At 46.9% G+C, this 19,537-nt stretch overlaps 1 protein-coding gene across 1 annotated transcript; it reads left to right on the top strand.

Moving 5' to 3' along the window:
* The first annotated feature begins 6,728 nt into the window (after window positions 1-6,728).
* GP6 (glycoprotein VI platelet) lies at window positions 6,729-18,915 on the top strand. Its single transcript, XM_005903105.2, has 8 exons — window positions 6,729-6,762; window positions 9,363-9,398; window positions 9,516-9,773; window positions 11,045-11,329; window positions 12,872-12,925; window positions 14,234-14,293; window positions 17,130-17,180; window positions 18,677-18,915. Exons 1-8 carry the CDS (start codon window positions 6,729-6,731, stop codon window positions 18,913-18,915), a joined length of 1,017 nt encoding a protein of 338 aa, XP_005903167.2.
* The last annotated feature ends 622 nt before the right edge of the window (window positions 18,916-19,537 follow it).

The following is a 19,537-nucleotide window of genomic DNA, read 5'->3' on the forward strand; positions in this document are numbered from 1 at the left end:
TTTTTCCATGACCCAGAGGATGTTGGCAATTTGATCTCTGGTTCCTCTGCCTTTTCTAAAACCAGCTTGAACAACTAGAAGTTCATGATTCATATATTGCTGAAGCCTGGCTTGGAGAATTTTGAGCATTACTTTACTAGCGTGTGAGATGAGTGCAATTGTGTGGTAGTTTGAGCATTCTTTGGCATTGCCTTTCTTTAGGATTGGAATGAAAACTGACCTTTTCCAGTCCTGTGGCCACTGTTGAGTTTTCCAAATTTGCTGTCATATTGAGTGCAGCACTTTCACAGCATCATCTTTCAGGATTTGGAATAGCTCAACTGGAATGCCATCATCTCTACTAGCTTTGTTCGTAGTGAGGCTTTCTAAGGCCCACTTGACTTCACATTCCAGGATGTCTGGCTCTAGGTCAGTGATCACACCATTGTGATTATCTGGGTTGTGAAGATCTTCTTGGTACAGTTCTTCTGTATATTCTTGCCATCTCTCCTTAATATCTTCTGCTTCTGTTAGGTCCATACCATTTCTGTCCTTTATCAAGCCCATCTTTGCATGAAATGTTCCTTTGGTATCTCTAATTTTCTTGAAGAGATCTCTGCTGCTGCTGCTGCTAAGTCGCTTCAGTCGTGTCCGACTCTGTGTGACCCCATAGATGGCAGCCCACCAGCCTCCCCTGTCCCTGGGATTCTCCAAGCAAGAACACTGGAGTGGGTTGCCATTTCCTTCTCCAATGTATGAACATGAAAATTGAAAGGGAAGTCACTCAGTCGTGTCTGACTCTTCTCGAACCCATGGACTGCAGCCTACCAGGCTCCTCCATCCATGGGATTTTCCAGGCAAGAGTACTGGAGTGGGGTGCCATCGCCTTCTCCAGAAGAGATCTCTAGTCTTTCCCATTCTGTTGTTTTCCTCTATTTCTTTGCACTGATAGCTGAGGAAGGCTTTCTTATCTCCTCTTGCTATTCTTTGGAACTCTGCATTCAGATGCTTATATCTTTCCTTTTCTCCTTTGTTTTTCGCTTCTCTTCTTTTCACAGCTATTTGTAAGGCCTCCCCAGACAGCCATTTTGGTTTTTTGCATTTTTTTCCCATGGGGATGGTCTTGCTCCCTGTCTCCTGCACAATGTCACGAACCTCCGTCCATAGTTCATCAGGCACTCTATCTATCAGATCTAGTCCCTTAAACCTATTTCTCACTTCCACTGTATAATTATAAGGGATTTGATTTAGGTCATACCTGAATGGTCTAGTGGTTTTCCCTACTTTCTTCAATTTCAGTCTGAATTTGGCAATAAGGAGTTCATGATCTGAGCCACAGTCAGCTCCCAGTTTTGTTTTTGCTGACTGTATAGAGGGAAGTAACATAAGCAGACACAAAAGACCACACATACATAGCTTGACTCCAGTTATAAGAAACACCCAGAGCAGGGCAGTTCACAGAGACAGAGAGTACATTGGGAGTTATCAGGGGCTTCAGGAAGGAAGGACAGGGCGTCACTACCATTTTAGATTCTCTATGGGGTAAAATGCATGGAAACTGGAGAAGTGTTTTGAACAAGCTGCTCATACGGAGTATTACCTGACAGATCTCTGTAATGGATGGTTTGGTGAACTCTTCTTTGGAGCAGTGATGTGGGTCAGACACTCAGCCCTAAAGCCCTGAAGAGGGAAAGAGCCTGGCATTGCAACCAGAAAATGTGAGCAGAAAAAGATGGGCGTGGCTGGAATGAGCTGAGCAGAACCCTGACTGCAGACTGCAGGGGTGGGGTCAGGATGCGCCAGCCTTGGGGGGTGATTCTTTACTTTCAGTTATAATCATAGATGTATCTCATTAAACGTATAAAGTATATGTATGTGTGTAGTTGAAGGATCCTGGTGGCTCAGTGGTAAACAATTTGCCTACAATGAAGGAGACCAGGGTTTGATACCTGGATCAGGAAGATCTCCTGGAGAAGGGAATGGCTACCCGCTCCAGAATTTTTTTTTTTTTTTTGCAGTTGAGTTCCTTTTCCTGACAACCCCCTCAACCACCCTCACTCCAGTATTCTTGCCTGCAGAATCCCATGGACAGAGGGGCCTGGCGGCTTCAATCTCATGGCGGTCCATGGGATTGAAAAGTTTCAGACTCGACTTTGAGTGACTAACACTTTCACTTTTCTCATAGTTCATTTACAATGCTGTGTTAGTTTCAGGTGTACTCACAACAATTCAGTTATGCATATATATATTCCTTTATATACATATATACATACACATTGATTCTTTTCCAGCTTCTTTTCCCTTGTAGGTTACTGTTGATACAGATATTGAGTCGAGTCCCCTGTGCTATATACTAGCTCCTTCTTGTTTACCAATTTTTTATTGTAATTCCTCCCTTTTTTCTGGCTGCATTGTGCAACACACAGGATCTTAGTTCCCTAATCCAGCCTGTGCTACTTGCAGTAGAAATGTGGAGTCCTAACCACTGGACCTCCAGGGAGGTCCGTGTTTACCTGTCTTATAGATGGTAGTAAGTATATGTTAATCCCAAACTCCCAGCTCATCTCCCTCCACCACCTGCTGTCCCCTTTGGTAACCATACGTTTGTTTTCCATGTGAGCATTTCTGTTTTGTAAATAAGTTCATTTGGACCAGGTGATTTTTTGAAGTGGGGAGGAGAGAGCTATCTTGTGCATTAACCACTAGATGTCACTAGCACAATGCCCCATCCAACTGTGGGACAACCAAAAAACATCTTCAGATGCTGCCCGATGCTCCTGGGGAGCGGACAGAATCACCCCAGTCAAGAACTGTTGGGTTACATCATTCAGGGACTAACAGGGCAAGATAGACTTGGGTGCACAGACATCTTTTTATAATGCTGGAGAAGACTCTTGAGAGTCCCTTGGACAGCTAGATCAAACCAGTCAATCCTCGAGGAAATCAACCCTGAATATTCATTGGAAGGACTGATGCTGAAGCTGAAGCTCCAATACTCTGGCCACCTGATGCGAAGAACTGACTCGTTGGATAAGACCCTGATGCTGGGAAAGACTGAAGGCAAAATGTGAAGGGGACGACAGAGGATGAGATGGTTGGATGGCATCACTGACTCAATGGACGTGAATCTGAGCAAACTCTGGGAGGTAGTTAAGGACAGGAAGGCCTGGTGGGCCTGGCGTGCTGCGGTCCGTGGGGTCACAAAGATCTGACGGGGCTGAAGCAACTTAGCGTGCACGCAAAATCAGCACAGGAGTTAAGATAGCCCAATTAGACGAATGAAAGAGAAGCGCTTTTCTCTCCCTCACTGGACAACACACACACACACACACACACACACACACACACACAAGAAAGCAAGTGGCCCAAAATGGCTGTGGTAGCCACCTCCTGACCCTCCACCAAAGAGACTGTGTCAGCTTCCTCCAGCCGCTGTAACAAATACCGTTACCTTGATGACTCGTTCAGTTGCTAAGTTGTGTCCAACTCTTTGTGACCCCATGGACTGCAGCGTGACAGGCTCCCTGTCCTTCACTATCTCCCATGGTCTGTCCATTGAGTCAGTGATACCATCCAACTGTCTCATTCTCTGTCGTTCCCTTTTCCTCCTGCCTTCAATCTTTCCCATCATCAGGGTCTTTTCCAATGGGTCAGCTCTTTGCATCACATGGCCAAACTCTTGGAATTTCAGCTTCAGCATCTAGGTTCCTCTAGGGTTGACTGGTTTGACTGACTTGCTGACCTAGAACATAAATGTATTCGCTCACAGTTCCAGAGGCTGGATGTCCAAACTTAAGGTGTCAGAGCCAGGGGCAGGGGTGGGATGGGGGACACACCTTCAGAGGCTCATGCCTTTTGCAGCTTCTGGGGCTCCAACCACTCCTGGGTTGGGGCTGCATCATCCCTGTCTCTGCCTGCCCTCCCCTCATCTCCTCTTCCTCTGTCCTCTGTCTTCTCTTCTGAGGACACTTGTTGGAGCGAGGCTCCGCCCGGATAATCTAGGACAGTCTCATCTCAAGACCCGTATGTACATCTGCAAAAACCTTTTTCCGGGGACTCCCCTGGTGTCCAGTGGTTATGACTTCACCCTCCAATGCAGATGGTGGGGGTTCGATCTCTGGCCAGGGAGCTAAAATCCCACATGCCTCGGGGCCAAGAAACCAGAACACAAAAAACAGAAGCAATATTGCAACAAATTCAATAAAGGCTTAAAAATGCTCCACATTAAAAAAAAATCTTAAAAAATCCCCTTTTTCCAAATTAGCTCCATTCACAGGTACTAAGGGGAGGACCAGACATATCTTTTAGGGGAAGCACCTCTGTTCAACCTGCCACAGTGACCTGATTTGGGGTGATGTCATCCCATGGGTGGAGGAGCCTGGTAGGCTGCAGTCCATGGGGTCGCTAGAGTCGGACACGACTGAGCGACTTCACTTTGATTTTCACTTTCATGTATTGGAGAAGGAAATGGCAACCCACTCCAGTGTTCTTGCCTGGAGAATCCCAGGGACCGGGGAGCCTGATGGGCTGGCGTCTATGGGGTCGCACAGAGTCGGACACGACTGAAGCGACTTAGCAGCAGCAGCAGTAATTGTCGGACCTGCATCTTGCAGGAGGAATCCTCAGGATGTTACTGAACCCAAAGCCTGCTACACCCCTGGGCTTGTACTTCTGTGAAATGGAATTCCTTCTCCCTTTTGCCTGGGGTGAAGGTCAGCTCAGCTTAAACATCTTTTAAAAAATTGGAATATAATTGCTTTACAATGTGGTGTTAGTTTTTGCTGTACAACAACATGAGTCATATATACATATATCCCCTCCCTCCTGAACCTCCCTCCACCCCCATCCCACCCTCTGGGTCGTCACAGAGCACCGAGCTGAGCTCCCTGTCTACACAGCAGCTTCCCACTAGCCATCTATTTTACACATGGTCGTGTGCACATGTCAGTTCAGCTTAACCCCTTCATGTCCCGTGACTGGCAGCCCAAACCATCCCGACACAGTTCTCAAGCCCCAAAGGGCAGCATGAAGGATGTGACCCCGGCCTGGTCTCTCGTGGTGAAGAGCCCATCCGAGCACCGCCTTCCACGGTGGGCCCTGGGTCTGTGCACGACTTTGCCGCTGTCTCCTCTCTGGGCTGCTTCTGTGGGTTTGGGTTTTGTTTTGCCCGTCTTGTTGTAGATCGGTTTGATTGTCTTCCATCCATGTGAAGGTTGTAGCTGGGTTTGTGAACCACCTCAAAGCCTTCAGAGAAGCAGTCAAGGGTGAAGCTGATGTGTGACTCCACACTTGTGGTCTTCGGGGTTTCTCAGTTTCAGAAAGGAAGCGGATGTTGGTTGTGAAGGTTTGTGGTTAGCATCAGCTGTGAGCCGCAGGTTGCTTGCATGTATGTAATAGACAAATCTCTGTGTGGTCAGAGGTTCTCACGGACATTTGGACCTACAACCCTCCCCCAGAAAGAGAGTGGGCTGTGGAATCAGACTCTGAGTTCCAACCCCTCTTCTTGCTAACACACCCCAAGTTTTTTTTTTGCAAGCAGATAGTGGAAATTTTTGATTTTAAAAATCTGTTCTTTTCAGTTGACTTGCTTGCAAACGACCCTGGTGAAGCTGATTCCTCTTAATTTAAGCAGAAAGGATCTTTGCTTAAGGATTTTGTAAAGAACAGTGTGGTTGGCACAAAAGTGGGTGCCCCCAAAGGTGTTCACATCCTAATCCACAGAACCTTCTACTTTACAGGGCAAGGGGGGAGCGAGGTGGATGATGGGTTCAAGTTCCTAAAAGCCAATGTCAAAGGAGGAAGACGATCCTGGATTGTCTGGATGGGCCAAGCGATATCAAGAGTCCCGGAGAGGATTATTGAGAATCCCTTAGACTGCAAGGAGACCAAACCAGTCAATCCTCAAGGAAATAAGTTCTGAGTATTCATTGGAAGGACTGATGCTGAAGCTGAAGCTCCAATACTTTGGCCACCTGATGGGAACAGCCAACTCATTGGAAACTCCTGATGCTGGGAAAGATTGAGGGCAGGAGAAGAAGGGGGCGACAGACGATGAGATGGTTGGATGGTATCACCAACTCAATGGACACGAGTCTCAGCAAGCTCTGGGAGATAGGGAAGAACAGGGAAGTCTGGTGTGCTGCAGTCCATGGGGTCGCAAAGAGTCAGATACGACTGAGCGACTGAACAACAACTTCTGCGCTGGCAGGCAGATTCTTTCCCATTGAGCCAGCAGGGAAGCCGTACTGATGTACTTTTCCCCTTTCTTTTTAAAACGTTAATTTATTTGGCTGTATCAGGTCTTGGTTGCAGCCTGTGGGGTCTAGTTTCCTGACCAAGGATGGAACCGGGGGTCCCCTGCATTGGGAGCTCGGAGTCTTAGCCACTAGACCACCAGGGAAGTCCCCAGTGTACTTTCTGACTCTATGGATTGCACTGACCCATTGGGGTTTTGATTTGCAAGCCCTTAATGAATGTAGGGGGCTACTGGAAGTAGCAGAAGACAGATGATGCCTCACGAGGCAGACTCACTGGGACCCTGGGCTGGTGACCGGAGATAAGCCAGGCTCCTTGGAGCTTGTGTGCAAGTCACGCTATGGCTCTGGCTTGATGAGTGCCAACTAGGGAAAGCCAGGCTGATGGGGGAGGAGGAGAGGGCCCTTCACCCCCCCACCGCATCCTGTGTCTGGCTCCAGCCCCCACCCAGGGCTTCCCTCCTGGGTTGCAGAGCTCAGGTCAGGCGAGGAACCATGTCCCCAGTCCTGTCTGCCCTCTTCTGTCTTGGTGAGTCATTCTGGAAAATGCTGAGGGACAGGCAGTGGGCTAGGAGACAAAGAATGCTTTTTTTTTTTTTTTTAATTGCACCAGGGCAAGAGGTAACTTTCAGGGCAAGAGGCGACCTACAAGCATCACCTCACTTATTTGCTGGGTGGGAAAACTGGGACCCAGGGCGATGCTGCTTGTATGAATTATTGTAGTTTATTCATGGCTGGGTTGATAAATGAATACAGGTCTCAGATACATATAATATATATATATATATATATATATATATATATATTCTTTTTCAGGTTCTTTTCCCTTATAGGTTATTACAAAATATTGAGTAGCGTTCCCTGTATTCTATAGTAGGTCCTTGTTGTATTATAATTTTTAATTTTGTTTGAGGTGGATTTGATATCAGTGCTAGATTATAGATTTAGCTTGTCAATATCCCTTAAGGTTCTGGTGCCAACAATTTTGCTGTTTGTGACAATGTGATTGGACTTTGAGGGTATTATGCTAAGCAATATAAGCCAGATAAACAAATATTGCAGGATCCTACTTATACACGGAGTCTCAAAAGGTCAAACCCACAAGAGCAGAGAGTAGCTTGGTGATTGCCCAGGCTGGGGACAGGCAGTTGAGGGTGGAGGTGCGGGTAATGGGGAGGTAGATGATATGGGTCAAAAGGTACAATCTTCCACGTGTAAGATGAAATCAGTTCTGGGGATTTAAGTCGTAACATGGTGACAGTAGTTAACCATTCTTTAGCACGTACCTGAAACTTGCCAAAAGAGTAGATTTAGATTTCTCACCAGAAAAATACCCCAAAAGATATTTAATTATGTGAGGTGACGGATGTGTTAACTAGCTTGATTGTGGTAATTATTTTACAGGGCATCACCTTGGATATGTAAGATTTTTATTTGTCAGTCCATCTCAATAACGCTGGAGTAAGAGTCTCCTGTAATAGGACTGGTGCGGAGGCTCAGATGCATTTTTTGAAGTCTCCTTCTTATCAAGCTCTATTCTGGGCATGTCTGCGCATGATTTCCTTGTTTCTTCAAAGGAATTTTATCACGGAAAAGGACAGAGGCTCCCGGGGCTAAGCAGGAAGGGAGAGCGGTTGTGTTATCAGGGATAAGAGTGCATACTGTGAAGACAAACTGCCCCTCAGTCACTCAAGCCTTTATCCACCCTTGAAAGAACTCATGGAGCTCTTGCACATGCATTATTCTGTGCTTTTATTTTATTTTTGGCTGTGCTGGGTCTTTGCTGCTGCATGTGGGCTTTCTCTAGTTGTGGTGATGGGGGCTCCTCTCTGGTTGCGGTGCCCAGGCTTCTCATTCTGGTGGCTTCTCTTGTTGCGGAGCACTGGCTCTGGGGCCCGCAGGCTTCAGTAGTCGCAGCACCTGGGCTCAGCAGTTGCAGTTCCCAGGCTCTAGAGCACCGGCTCAGTAATTGTGGCGCACGGGCTCAGTTGCTACCAGGCACGTGGGATCTTCCCGCATCAGGGATCGAACCCGTGTCTCCTGCACTGGCAGGCAGATTCTTTACCACTGAGCCACCAGGGAAGCCCTACTCTGTGTTTCTAAAAAGACACTCATTTAATCCCCATCACAGCCTGATGAAGCAGGGCCTCCTGTTATTCCCATCTCACAGGTGAGAACACAGGCCCAGAGGGATTAAGTAACTTGTTTAAGGTCACGCAGCGACAGGCTCAAATACAAACTAAGGAACGTTAGCACTACATCCACATGATTTACTGCGAAAATGTGCTGCCCGTGTTTAAATCTACCTCCTGCCAGTTGCAGGGCTATGGACCTCATGGGATATACTGTGCAAAAAAAAAAAAAAATTATTTGTTGTTTATCTGAAATTCAAATTTAACTGGGAGCCCTGTGTTTATTTTTTAATTTTTATTAACTGGTCATGCCTCAGGGCTTGTGGCATCTTAATTCCCTGAGCAGGGATCTAACCTGGGCCCCTGCATTGGAAGGGCAGAGTCCGGGTCACTGGACCACCAGAGATGTCCCAGGCTGGCTTCTTTCACTTCAATCATGTGCTTGTGTATCTTTGAAAAAAAAAAATGACACACACACACAATAATGACAAAAGAAAGGCAATACTTGAAACTAACACAAGGTTATTAATTAACTATCAGTTCAGTTCGGTTCAGTCGTTCAGGCGAGTCTGACTCTTTAGGACCCCATGGACTGCAGCACATCAGGCCTCCCTGTCCATCATCAACTCCCCGGGTTTACCCAAACTCATGTCCATCGAGTCGGTGATGCGATCCAACCATCTCATCCTCTGTCGTCCCCTTCTCCTCCTGCTTTCAATCTTTCCCGGCATCAGGGTCTTTTCAAATGATTTAGCTCTTCACATCAGGTGGCCAAAGTATTGGAGCTTCAGCTTCAGAATCAGTTCTTCCAATGAATATTCAGGACTGATTTCCTTTAGGATAGACTGGTTGGATCTCCTTGCTGTTGAAGGGACTCTCAACTATATCCTCAATTAAAAAAAGCAAAAGCATGCAAGTTTGTCAGCTCAGTGTGCAGCATGCAGGAGGTGTGGGTTCACACGAGGTCCTGGTGACTGGTCGCTTGCTCTTTCCCCAGGGCTGTGTCTGGGCCGGGTGATACGCGTTCCGGAAGGTGAGTCCAGATCCGTCTTCTGGGTTCAGCCAGTGAGAAGGCAGGAGCTCGGGGAGGGACCGGGACGGGAGGGCTCTGTCGGAAGCTGAGCTCCTCTAGGATTTGCTTCGCTTCCAGGTCCCCTGTCCGAGCCCTCCCTCCAGGCCCTGCCCAGCTCCCTCGTGCCCCTGGGCAGGCCGGTGACCATTCGCTGCCAGGGACCTCCGGATGCAGAACTGTACCGCCTGGAGAAGCTGAAATCCGGGAGGTATTTTGACCAGGCGGAGATCTTCATCTCGGCGATGGAAAGAGACCAAGCCGGCCGCTACCGCTGCTCCTATCAGATAGGGATGCGCTGGTCCCCTCCCAGCAGCCAGCTGGAGCTGGTTGCTACTGGTAACCGGGGGTGGGCGGGGCTGGACGTGGAGCCTCAGGGCTGCGTGGTCCTCTGTTCTGGGCGCCAAGAGGGTGAGAGTGGCGGGTGATGAAGACCCTAAACCCAAAGTCCCAGGGCGAGGGCAGGGGGTGGGGATGTTGGGATTAGGGTGGGGCAAGCAAGATGTTGGCCTTGAGTGCCAAATTTAGGGAAAGTGCCCAAAACTCAGTAACCCACATAAATAATATGTTAATACAATATTTAAAAAAAAAACCACCCCCAAATCAATGCATAAAATCCACGATGTTCACAATAGCACAATTTTAAATAAAGACAGATTCCTAGATTGTCATTCCAAGTCACATCCAAGCCTGACACGAGAGCAAAAAGTGTGCACCCCTCTAGCCACGTTTATCCCTTAAAAAATACTTATTTTGTGGCCACACCCTTGGGGCATGTGGGATCTTAGTTTTCCATCCAGGAGACCAACCACCTGGCCCCTTCAATGGAAAGGTGGAGTCTTAACCACTTTCTCTCTCTCTTTCTCTTTTATCCCTCTCCCCCAGTTTTAATATTTTTTAATTGAAGTATAGTTGATTTACAATGCTGTTAATTTCTGCTGTGCAGCAAAGTGCTCCAGTTATACATATCTTTTTTTGAAAAACACTTTCCCATTATGGTTTATCCTAGGGTGTTGAATATAGTTCTCTGTGCTGTACAGTAGTAGAACCTTGTTGTTTATCCCTCCTATATATAAATGCTTATATCTGCTAACCCCAACCTCCCACTCCATGCCTCTCCCAACCCTCTTTCCCTTGGCAACCACCAGTCCGTGCTCTGTGTCCATGAGTCTGTTTCTGTTTCATTTGTGTCATATTTTAGATCCCACATGTACTTGATATCATGTGCTACTTGTCTTTCTCTGTCTGACTTACTTCCCTTAGTGGGATTGTCTCTAGTTGCACATGGCATGTTGTTGCAAATGGCATTATTTCATTCTTCTTTGTGGCTATGTGGTGTTCCATTGTATATACGGACTGCATCTTCTTTATCCATTCCTCTGCCAGTGCATATTGAGGCTGTCTCCATGTCTTAGCTATTGTGAATATTGCTGCTGTGAACATAAGCGTGCATATATCTTTTTGAGTTAGAGTTTTGTCTGTATATGTGTCCAGGAGAGGGGTTGCTGGATCATATGGTGGGTAATTCTATTTTTAGTTTTCTGAGGAACCTCCATACTGTTTTCCACAGTGGCCACCATCTTTAATACTAAAGTTCTCTCCTTTCCCAGGAACTTCCCCCAAGCCCTCGCTCTCAGCCCAGCCCAGCACGGCGGTGCCCGCAGGAGTGACCGTGACTCTACGCTGTCAGAGCCAATATGGTTTTGACCAATTTGCTCTCTACAAGGAGGGGGATACCAGGCCCTTCAAGACACCAGAGAGGTGGTACCGGGCAGACTTCCCTATTGTCACGGTGACTGCAGCCCACAGTGGAATCTACCGATGCTATAGCTTTTCCAGCGCATATCCATACCTGTGGTCAGCCCCCAGCGACCCCCTGGAGCTTGTGGTCACAGGTCAGGGGTATAGACAAAATCTTTTCTCCAGCCTTGGCAGTCCCTGATGGAAGTTTCCAGGGGAGGGAGCATGGGAATTCAGAGGCATTGGAGGGTGTTTGAGTGTCTGGGTGCTGTGTAACAAGTGACCACAAGTTTGCTGGCTTAAATTTCACAAATGTATTACCTTACAGTTCTGGAAGTCAGAAGTCTGAAATGGGTCCTGCAGGGATAAAACCAAGGTGTCAGCCAGCCTTCCTTCTGGAAGCTCAAGGGGAAGATTCATTTCTGGTGCCTTTTTCAGCTTCTAGAATCACCTGTATCTCTTGGCTCCCATGGTCCCTTCCTTCATCATCAAAGCCAGTTTCATAGCATTTTCTAATCTTTCTCTTTCTCTCTGACTCTTCCACCTTCCTGCTTCGCTCTTAGGCTTCTAAGGACTCTTGTAATTGGACCCACTCAGATAATCCAGGATGGTCTTCCCAGCCCAAGATTTTCTTTTTTTAAAAAATGTGTATTGTAGTATAGTTGGTTTATAGGGCTTCTCAGCTAGTGTGGTGCTAGTGGTAAAGAACCTGCCTGCTAATGCAGGAGATATAAGAGACTCACGTTCACTCCCTGGGTTGGGAAGATCCCCTGGAGGAGGCCATGGCAACCCACACCAGTATTCGTGCTTAGAGAATCCCCGTGGACACATAAGCCTGGTGGGCTACAGTCCACCAGGTTGCAAAGAGCTGGACACAACTGAAGTGACTTAGCACACACACACATGGTTGATTTATAATATGGTGTTAACTTTAGGTGTACAGCAAAGTGAATGAGTTATATGTGTATATATATATATATATGCATACATATATTCACTTTACATTAATCAATCAGTTATTTTTATGTAAAAATTTTAATTCATGTATTTTTTCTTTTTTTTTGGCTGCACCTTGCGGCATGTGGGATCTTGGTTCCCTGACCAGGGACTGAGCTTGCACCCCCTGCAGTGGAAGCCTGGAGAAAGTGAAAGCCAGGAAAAAGAAAATTTAATACTGTTTTAATTTGAATGCTATGAATAATGCCTGGGTATTATTGCCTGGGAATAATGCTGGGAATAATGCCTGGGTGATTGGTCTGGGTAAAAAAGCAGATAGCAAGGGTCATGGGAGAGGGAAGGGGCTGTTTTGTTCCCTTGGCAGTCCCCATTTGTCCCCACATAGGATGCCTGTCTTTCTCTGGATACAGTCCATGGTTTTTGCCTCCTCATCTGGTTCCCAGGAGACAAAAGCCACTTTTGTTCCCAGGATCTGTAAGACGGCAGGTCACAGGGATCCAGAAGAAGGGACAGGACTGCAGTTTGGCAAGTAGGGAAGGCAGCTACAGGGATCATCATTCATTAGCTCCAGAATGTGCTAGGTGTGCCTTTCAAATGCTGTTTAAGACTCACCACAGTCCAGTGATGGAAGCATCTGCATTTTTATTTTCCAGGTGAGGAAACTGGGTTTGCTCAGGAACCACACGTAACAGTGCACAGATCGCTCTCTCTCTCTTTTTTTTTTCTTCCTGATTTCTCAGGGACCTCTGTGACCCCCAGCTGGCCGCCCACAGAACTGCCTTCCACTGTAACAGGTAGGTTTTGGAGCATTCACCCTGTGTCTGTGGTATAAAGGGACAGGAACCCTGTTATCCTTCTCCTCTTTGTCTAGATTTCTTGATATACTTGAATACTGGAGTGGGTTGCCATTTCCCCCTCCAGGGGATCTTCTTACATAATTACAGTACAACAGAAAAACCAGAAGTCTGACATTGGCACACTATATATGTATAGTTCTATGTCGATTTATCACACAGATTCATATAACTACCATTGCATTCAAAATACTGTTCCCAGGGAAGAAAACAAAAAATGCTATTCCACCCTCACAAAGATATTTCTCAGGGTCCCCCCTTTATAGACACCCCTCCCCTCCCATGATCCTTAACCCCTGGCTAATTTGTTCTTCCTAGATTTAATTTTGTCATTTTGAGAATGTTACATATAAACGGAATCATACAACATGGGACTTTTTGAGATTGTCTCCTCCGCCGCCTCCCATCATAATACTCGATGGACATGAGTTTGAGCAAGCTCCGAGAGTTGGTGATGGACAGGGAAGTCTGGCATGCTGTAATCTATGGCGTTGCAAAGAGTTGGACATAACTGAGTGACTGAACTGATCATAATACCCTTGAGATTTTTCCAAGTTGTTGCATGAATCAATAGTGCTTCCTTTTTCAAAGAAAATTAAAAAAAAATTATTTGTCCTTGGCTGTGCTTGGTCTTCACTGCTGAATTGGCTTTTTTTTTTTGCCTAGATGTGGAGAGCGGTGGCTACCCTCTAGTTGCGATACATGGGCTTCTTATTGTGGTGGCCTCTCTTGTTTCGGAGCATGGGCTCTAGAGCATGTGGGCTTCAGCAGTTGTAGCTCGTAGGCTCTAGAGCACAGGCTCAATAGCTTAACTGCTCCACAGTATGTGGGATCTTTCTGGACCAGGGATCGAACCCAGGTCTCTTGCATTGCAGGCAGATTCTTTACCACAGAGCCAACAGGGAAGCCCTCACCCTCAGTATATACAGTCAAGAATATTTAAAAAAGTGTATTCACACAGAAGCTTGTATGTGAATGTTCATATAGTAGCAGAATTCACAATAGCCCCAACGTGGAAGTAACCCAATGTCCATCAGCGGATGAATGGAGCCATTTCTCAGGAAGCCACTCAGAAGTAGAAGACGGGTTTATTTTGGGCTTTCTGAGTTTGTTTTTCCTCTGTGTCTGTGCAGTGTGTGGTAGATAAATGAGTTCCAGGAAGATCGGATAGCTCAGAAGGGGTAAGGGGAGTAGGGACTCACTGAACAGACACGACATTACCCACTTTCTTATAATCTTCTTGCTTAGAATTCACAGAAGCCTCCAGGAAGCTGAACCACTCGATTGCGAACGAAGCCTCCACAACTGGTGAGTAACCAGGCACTCAGAGCTCGCTCTTCCATCATCTAAGGCTGTCAGCTTTCAGTCTGCTTCTCAAAACCACCTGACTCTTCCCAGGAAAGTCCTTGATTTGAGGGCGAGGGTGGGGTGGAGGTGGGCTCTGAGCATGGGGGCAGAGGAGCATTCTGGGAAACGTGGCTGCCTCCAAGATGGCGGCACCAAGGCTACCATGGGGACACCATTACTTATCCCTACACTGTGCTCTTCTTTTTTCCTAAATTTACTTTTAATTGAGGGACAACTGCTTTACAATGACGTGTTGGTTTCTGCTATACAGCAACGTGAGTCAGCTATACACATGTCCCCTCCCTCTTGAGCCTCCCCCCCGTCCCCAGCTCCGCTCTGTTTTTCTTTTTCTTTTGGACTTTCTCCCACTTAGTGTGTTGCCACAAGAACTCTTCTACGTGGGTAGTAAGTTCTGTGCCGGGGTCCAGCCCTGGTGGACCCAGGGAAATAGAAGGGGAGACAGCTTCAGCGATCAGGATATGATAGAGTTAAAGATATAAAGAGTGGTTAAATAAGGATAGCTCAGTGAGAAAATTCAGTGGAGAAAAGAGGCTGACTAACTTGGTTTATGTGGAAAGCTAATAAAATTCCAAGACAAGGAATTTGCATCACCTACATAGGCCGCAGGCATCCTCCCGTTCTCCCAAAGGAGAGGAGACACTAAGGCCTCCCTGGTCAGATCTTAGAAGCCCAGGCAAAATTAGTAGGCTTGACGAGCCTCCACGCTCCAGATGGGAATTCAGCCAGAAGGTGAGAGAAAGAATGACATCGGGAGACCAAGCTTCGGTGAACAAGGCCTGCACTTTATTTTCCAAAGTAGTTTTTATACCTTAAGTTGTGCGTAGAGGATAATGGGGGAAGGGGTAGAGTCAGCAGTAAGCCAGGCTTTCTTCCTGCAAACTTATCATATGCAAAAGTTTAGGTGATTTACATCATCTTCTGACCAGGAGGCCTGTTAACATTTTATGACCCTTTCTTCAGAAAACTTATTTTTCTCTAAAGGTGATTATTCTAAAGTCAGGTGCCACCCTCCAAAAGCATTAGATAAAGTTACATTCCTATAACAAGAAAAGAATTAACTCAAGCGTCCAAGGTTACAAACATTAAAGCTACTACTTACATTTCTATTCACCAATTATATTAATCAATACACTCCCAGGGACACAGTAGGTAAGGGATATGGAAACTTAGCAGCAAACATTGGCCCAAGAAGTGAAAAACACTTCACCAATACAATTTCTAATCAATCTTTTAACTGCTCAAAGGAATCTGTATTTAGACAGTTTAGAACATCTCATGTCTCTCACGGTTGGGAGGCTGTGAACAATCACATGTGGCCGGAAGAACCTGTTCAGGCAGGCTAGAGGACTTCCAAAGGAGTTTGTAGGTTGAAACACTCTTGTCATGCCCAGGAACTTTATTAACTGGAGCTGTAAGTTAACTCTTTTTCAGAGAGAGGTGGTGGGGGACAGTCCCCCGTAAAGCCAGGGGTGTAGGTGAGAGCACAAAGCAGTAAAGTAGGCAGGCTCTGGTTTTCGGGGTAGATGCTCGAGAATTTCCAGGGGGACTCCTGAGCCTCGATCCCACCTTTGCGTTTGCCGAGCCTCCTTCCTCATGACCTCTGCCATGGGCGGAGTTCTTCACGCTGGCTCCTGGCAGTTCTGAATGTTTCTTTCTTTCTTTCTTTTTTTTTAATTTTTTGGCTGTGCTGCATGGGATCAAACAGGGATCAAACTCATGCCCTCTGCATTGGAAGTGCAGAGTCTGAACCACTGGACCCTCAGGGAAATACCTTTGGTGTGCTCTTCCAACTTGGCTCTGATCCATGTGTGTAGCCTTGTTCCCCTTGCTTCCAGGCTCGATCCTGTGCTTCAGGCCCATGTAGATCGTAGTTCTCTGGACACAGTACATCCTCCAGTCCAGTGCAGTTATGTTTCCCTCACACTGTTGTGCTCTTTGCCTTTGGATTCCCTAGGAAGTGTCTCCTTTTCCTTCAAGGCAGAAAACCTTGGCAGATTCCCTGAGGATTCCTTAGCTATCTTCATGGGGTCCACACACTTTAGGTTCCTGATTCCAGCAGGTACTTTCCAAGACTCTGAGGAGATTCTTCCCCATCCTATGTTCAAAACCCTTCTTGGTCCCCAGTCACTCTCAGGAGGATTAGGAAAACTGACCCATAGCTATTAAGTCATTTGTCAGATGGTAAAGAATCTACTTGTAATGCAAGAGACCTGAGTTCAATCCCTGGGTCAGGAAGATCCCCTGGAGAAGGCAATGGCAACCCACTCCAGTATTCTTGCCTGGATAATTCCATGGACAGAGGAGCCTGATGAGCTATAGTCCATGGGGTTGCAAAGAGTCAGACATGGCTGAGTGACTAACATTATCACTCTATCCACATCTAATAAGTGATGAGTCTGAGGTTCAAATCCGAACACTCTGACTCTGCAGTTTGTGTTGTTTACTCACTCAGTCATGTATGACTCTTTGAAACCCCGTGGACTGTAGCTTACGAGGCTCCACTGTCCATGGGATTTCTCAGCCAAGAATACTGGTATAGGTCGGCATTTCCCCCTCCAGGGGATCTTTCCAACCCAGGAATTGAACTCGTGTCTCCTGAATTGGCAGGCTTTTTTTTTTTTTCCCACCACCTAGCCATCAGAGAAGCCCTTTGTAGTTCACACTCTTCTTATAAACCTGGAATTCTGCCTCTCAATGCAGCTGTTCAGGATTGGGGTAGAAACAGGGGTAGAAGAGATGGTTCCACCTCTTTACACTTATCATTTTTGATTGCCAGAAGCTTCTAGGAATATCACTGTCCTTCCAAAGGAGTCGGACCCTCCAACTGGTGAGTAAGTGTCCTTCTCTGGACCAACTTCATGCCCCCTCTAGCCCATGTCTTTACCCCAAACTGGCTGCTTTCCCTGCAAAGAAGCTGCAGCTCTCTGGTCTTGGGTTCTGGTGTGTCAGCTAAGAAGGGGAGGGGTAGTGTTAGCATATGGAGCTCAGAATTGGGCAAAGACCAGTGTGAAGGTGGAGATTATCTAAAAGGTCAGAAGAAGGGAAATTTCATCTCTGTCCCACCCCTTATGACAGTCTCCTCTTCCACAATCAGCCAAACAACCAGGTAGTGTCTGTGTATGGGGAGAAGTATCAGAGGCCTGTGAGGGGGTGAGTGGAAGATGTGCTACTCAATGAATGGGGCTTATCTAGTCCTGATGCTTGGTGAGGATGGGAGGAATCCTCGAGGAAGAAGGTTGGCATCCTAGCCTGTTATTCTTCAGTTGTGTCTGACTCTTTGCAGCCCCATGGACTGCAGCATGCCAGGCTTCACTGTCCTTCACCATCTCCCAGAGTTTGCTCAAACTCATATCCATGGAGTTGGTGATGCCATCCATCCATCTTGTCCTCTGTTGTTCCCTTCTCCTCCTGCCCTCAATCTTTCCCAGCATCAGGGTCTTTTCTAACGAGTCAGTTCTTTGCATCAGGTGGCCAAAGTATTGGAGTTTCAGTTTCAGCATCAGTCCTCCCAATGAATATTCATGGTTGATATCCTTTAGGGTTGACTGGTTTGATCTCCTTGCAGTCCAAGGACTCTCAAGAGTCTTCTCCAACACCACAGTTCAAAAGCATCAGTTCTTCAGCACTCAGCTTTCTTTATGGTCCGACTCTCACATCCATACGTGACTACTGAAAAAACCATAGATTTGACTAGACAGACCTTTGTTCGCAAAGTAATGTCTCTGCTTGTTAATATGCTGTCTAGGTTTGTCATAGCTTTTCTGGCTAGCGGAGAGTAATAGGTTTTCAGATGAAGGATTTGGCTGTGACAAACCCAAAATGTGGCTTGGAGTGGGTCCTGGAGAGGAGCTTTTTTTTGTTTGTTTACTATTTATTTATAATTTTTATTTTTGACTGGGCTGGGTCTTAGTTGCAGCTTGAGGCATCTTTGATGTGGCATGTGGTTTTCTCTCTAGTTGTGGTTCTTGGGCTCAGTAGTCAAGCTCACAGGCTTGTGGCATGTGGGACCTTAGTCCCCTGACCAGGGATCCAGCCTGTGTCCCCCTGCATTGGAAGGCAGATTTTAAACCACTGGACCACCAGGGAAGTCCCAAGATTATTACCATTATTTTTTTTTTGATATGGACCACTTTTAAAGTCTTCATTGTATTGCTTCTGTTTTATGTTTTGGTTTTTCGGCTTTGAGGGATCTTAGCTCCCCAACCAGGGGTTGAACCTGCATCCCTGGCATTGGAAGGTCAAGTCTTAATCCCTGGACCACAAGGGAAGTCCCCTTGGAGCTGGGCTTTTATCATCTGCTCCTGTCTCTTCTTGTTCCTCCAGGTCTTGCCCTCCAGCACTACACTAAGGGCAATCTGGCCCGGATATGCCTTGGGGCTGTGATTCTAATTCTCCTGGTGGGGCTTCTGGCAGAAGACTGGCACAGCCGAAGGAAACCTCCAATGATGCACCGGATCAGAGCTGCACACAGGCCACTCCCACCCCTCCCGCAGACCCAGAAACCACAGGGTCGTCAGGATAGGGGTCGACCAGATGGTCACAACCGAGGCTTCCGTCACTAGAATCTCAGGCTTGGCTGCATCTAAGAGATTGGTTATGCGAGTTGGGAGGGGATCTAGCGTGAGTGGACTATGAGAGCCACAGTCTACTCACTGTTGTCTTGCTCGTTGCCTTTTTTTGGAGGAGGGGGGGAGCTGGACTGTGAGGCATGCGGGGATTTTAGTTTTGTAACCAGGGATCGAACCCATGCCCCCTGCATTGGAAGGAAGAGTCTTAACCACAAGACCACCAAGGAAGTCCCTCCAGATGGACTAATTTTTTTCATTCTATTTATTTTTAATTGGAGGATAATTGCTTTACAATGCTGTGTTGGTCTCTGCCATACATCAACCTGAATCAGCCATAGGTATACACATGTCCCCTCCCTCTTGAACCTCCCTCCCACCTCCCACCCCTCTAGTTGTCACAGAGCACCAGTTTGAGCTCCCTGTGTCATAAGGCAAATTCCCACTGGCTGTTTTACACGTGGTAGGGTATGTGTTTCAGGGCTGCTCTCTCAGTTCGTCCCCCCTCTTTTCCCCACTGAGGACTGACTTCTGACATCACCCCCTCTCACAGATGACCCAATCCATCCTCTGCCCAAAACTCTCCCATGTGTCCCTGTTGCCCACCTGCCTTATGCTT

This window comes from Bos mutus, chromosome 18 (assembly GCF_027580195.1).
Source record: "Bos mutus isolate GX-2022 chromosome 18, NWIPB_WYAK_1.1, whole genome shotgun sequence".
NCBI classification, from domain to species: domain Eukaryota; kingdom Metazoa; phylum Chordata; class Mammalia; order Artiodactyla; family Bovidae; genus Bos; species Bos mutus.

Coding starts and splice junctions, on each gene's coding strand:
- GP6 (XM_005903105.2), top strand. CDS start 6,729: ATGTCCCCAGTCCTGTCTGCCCTCTTCTGTCTTG. Junction 11,330..12,871: donor CCTGGAGCTTGTGGTCACAG/GTCAGGGGTATA, acceptor CTGATTTCTCAG/GGACCTCTGTGACCCCCAGC. Junction 14,294..17,129: donor GAACGAAGCCTCCACAACTG/GTGAGTAACCAG, acceptor TTTGATTGCCAG/AAGCTTCTAGGAATATCACT.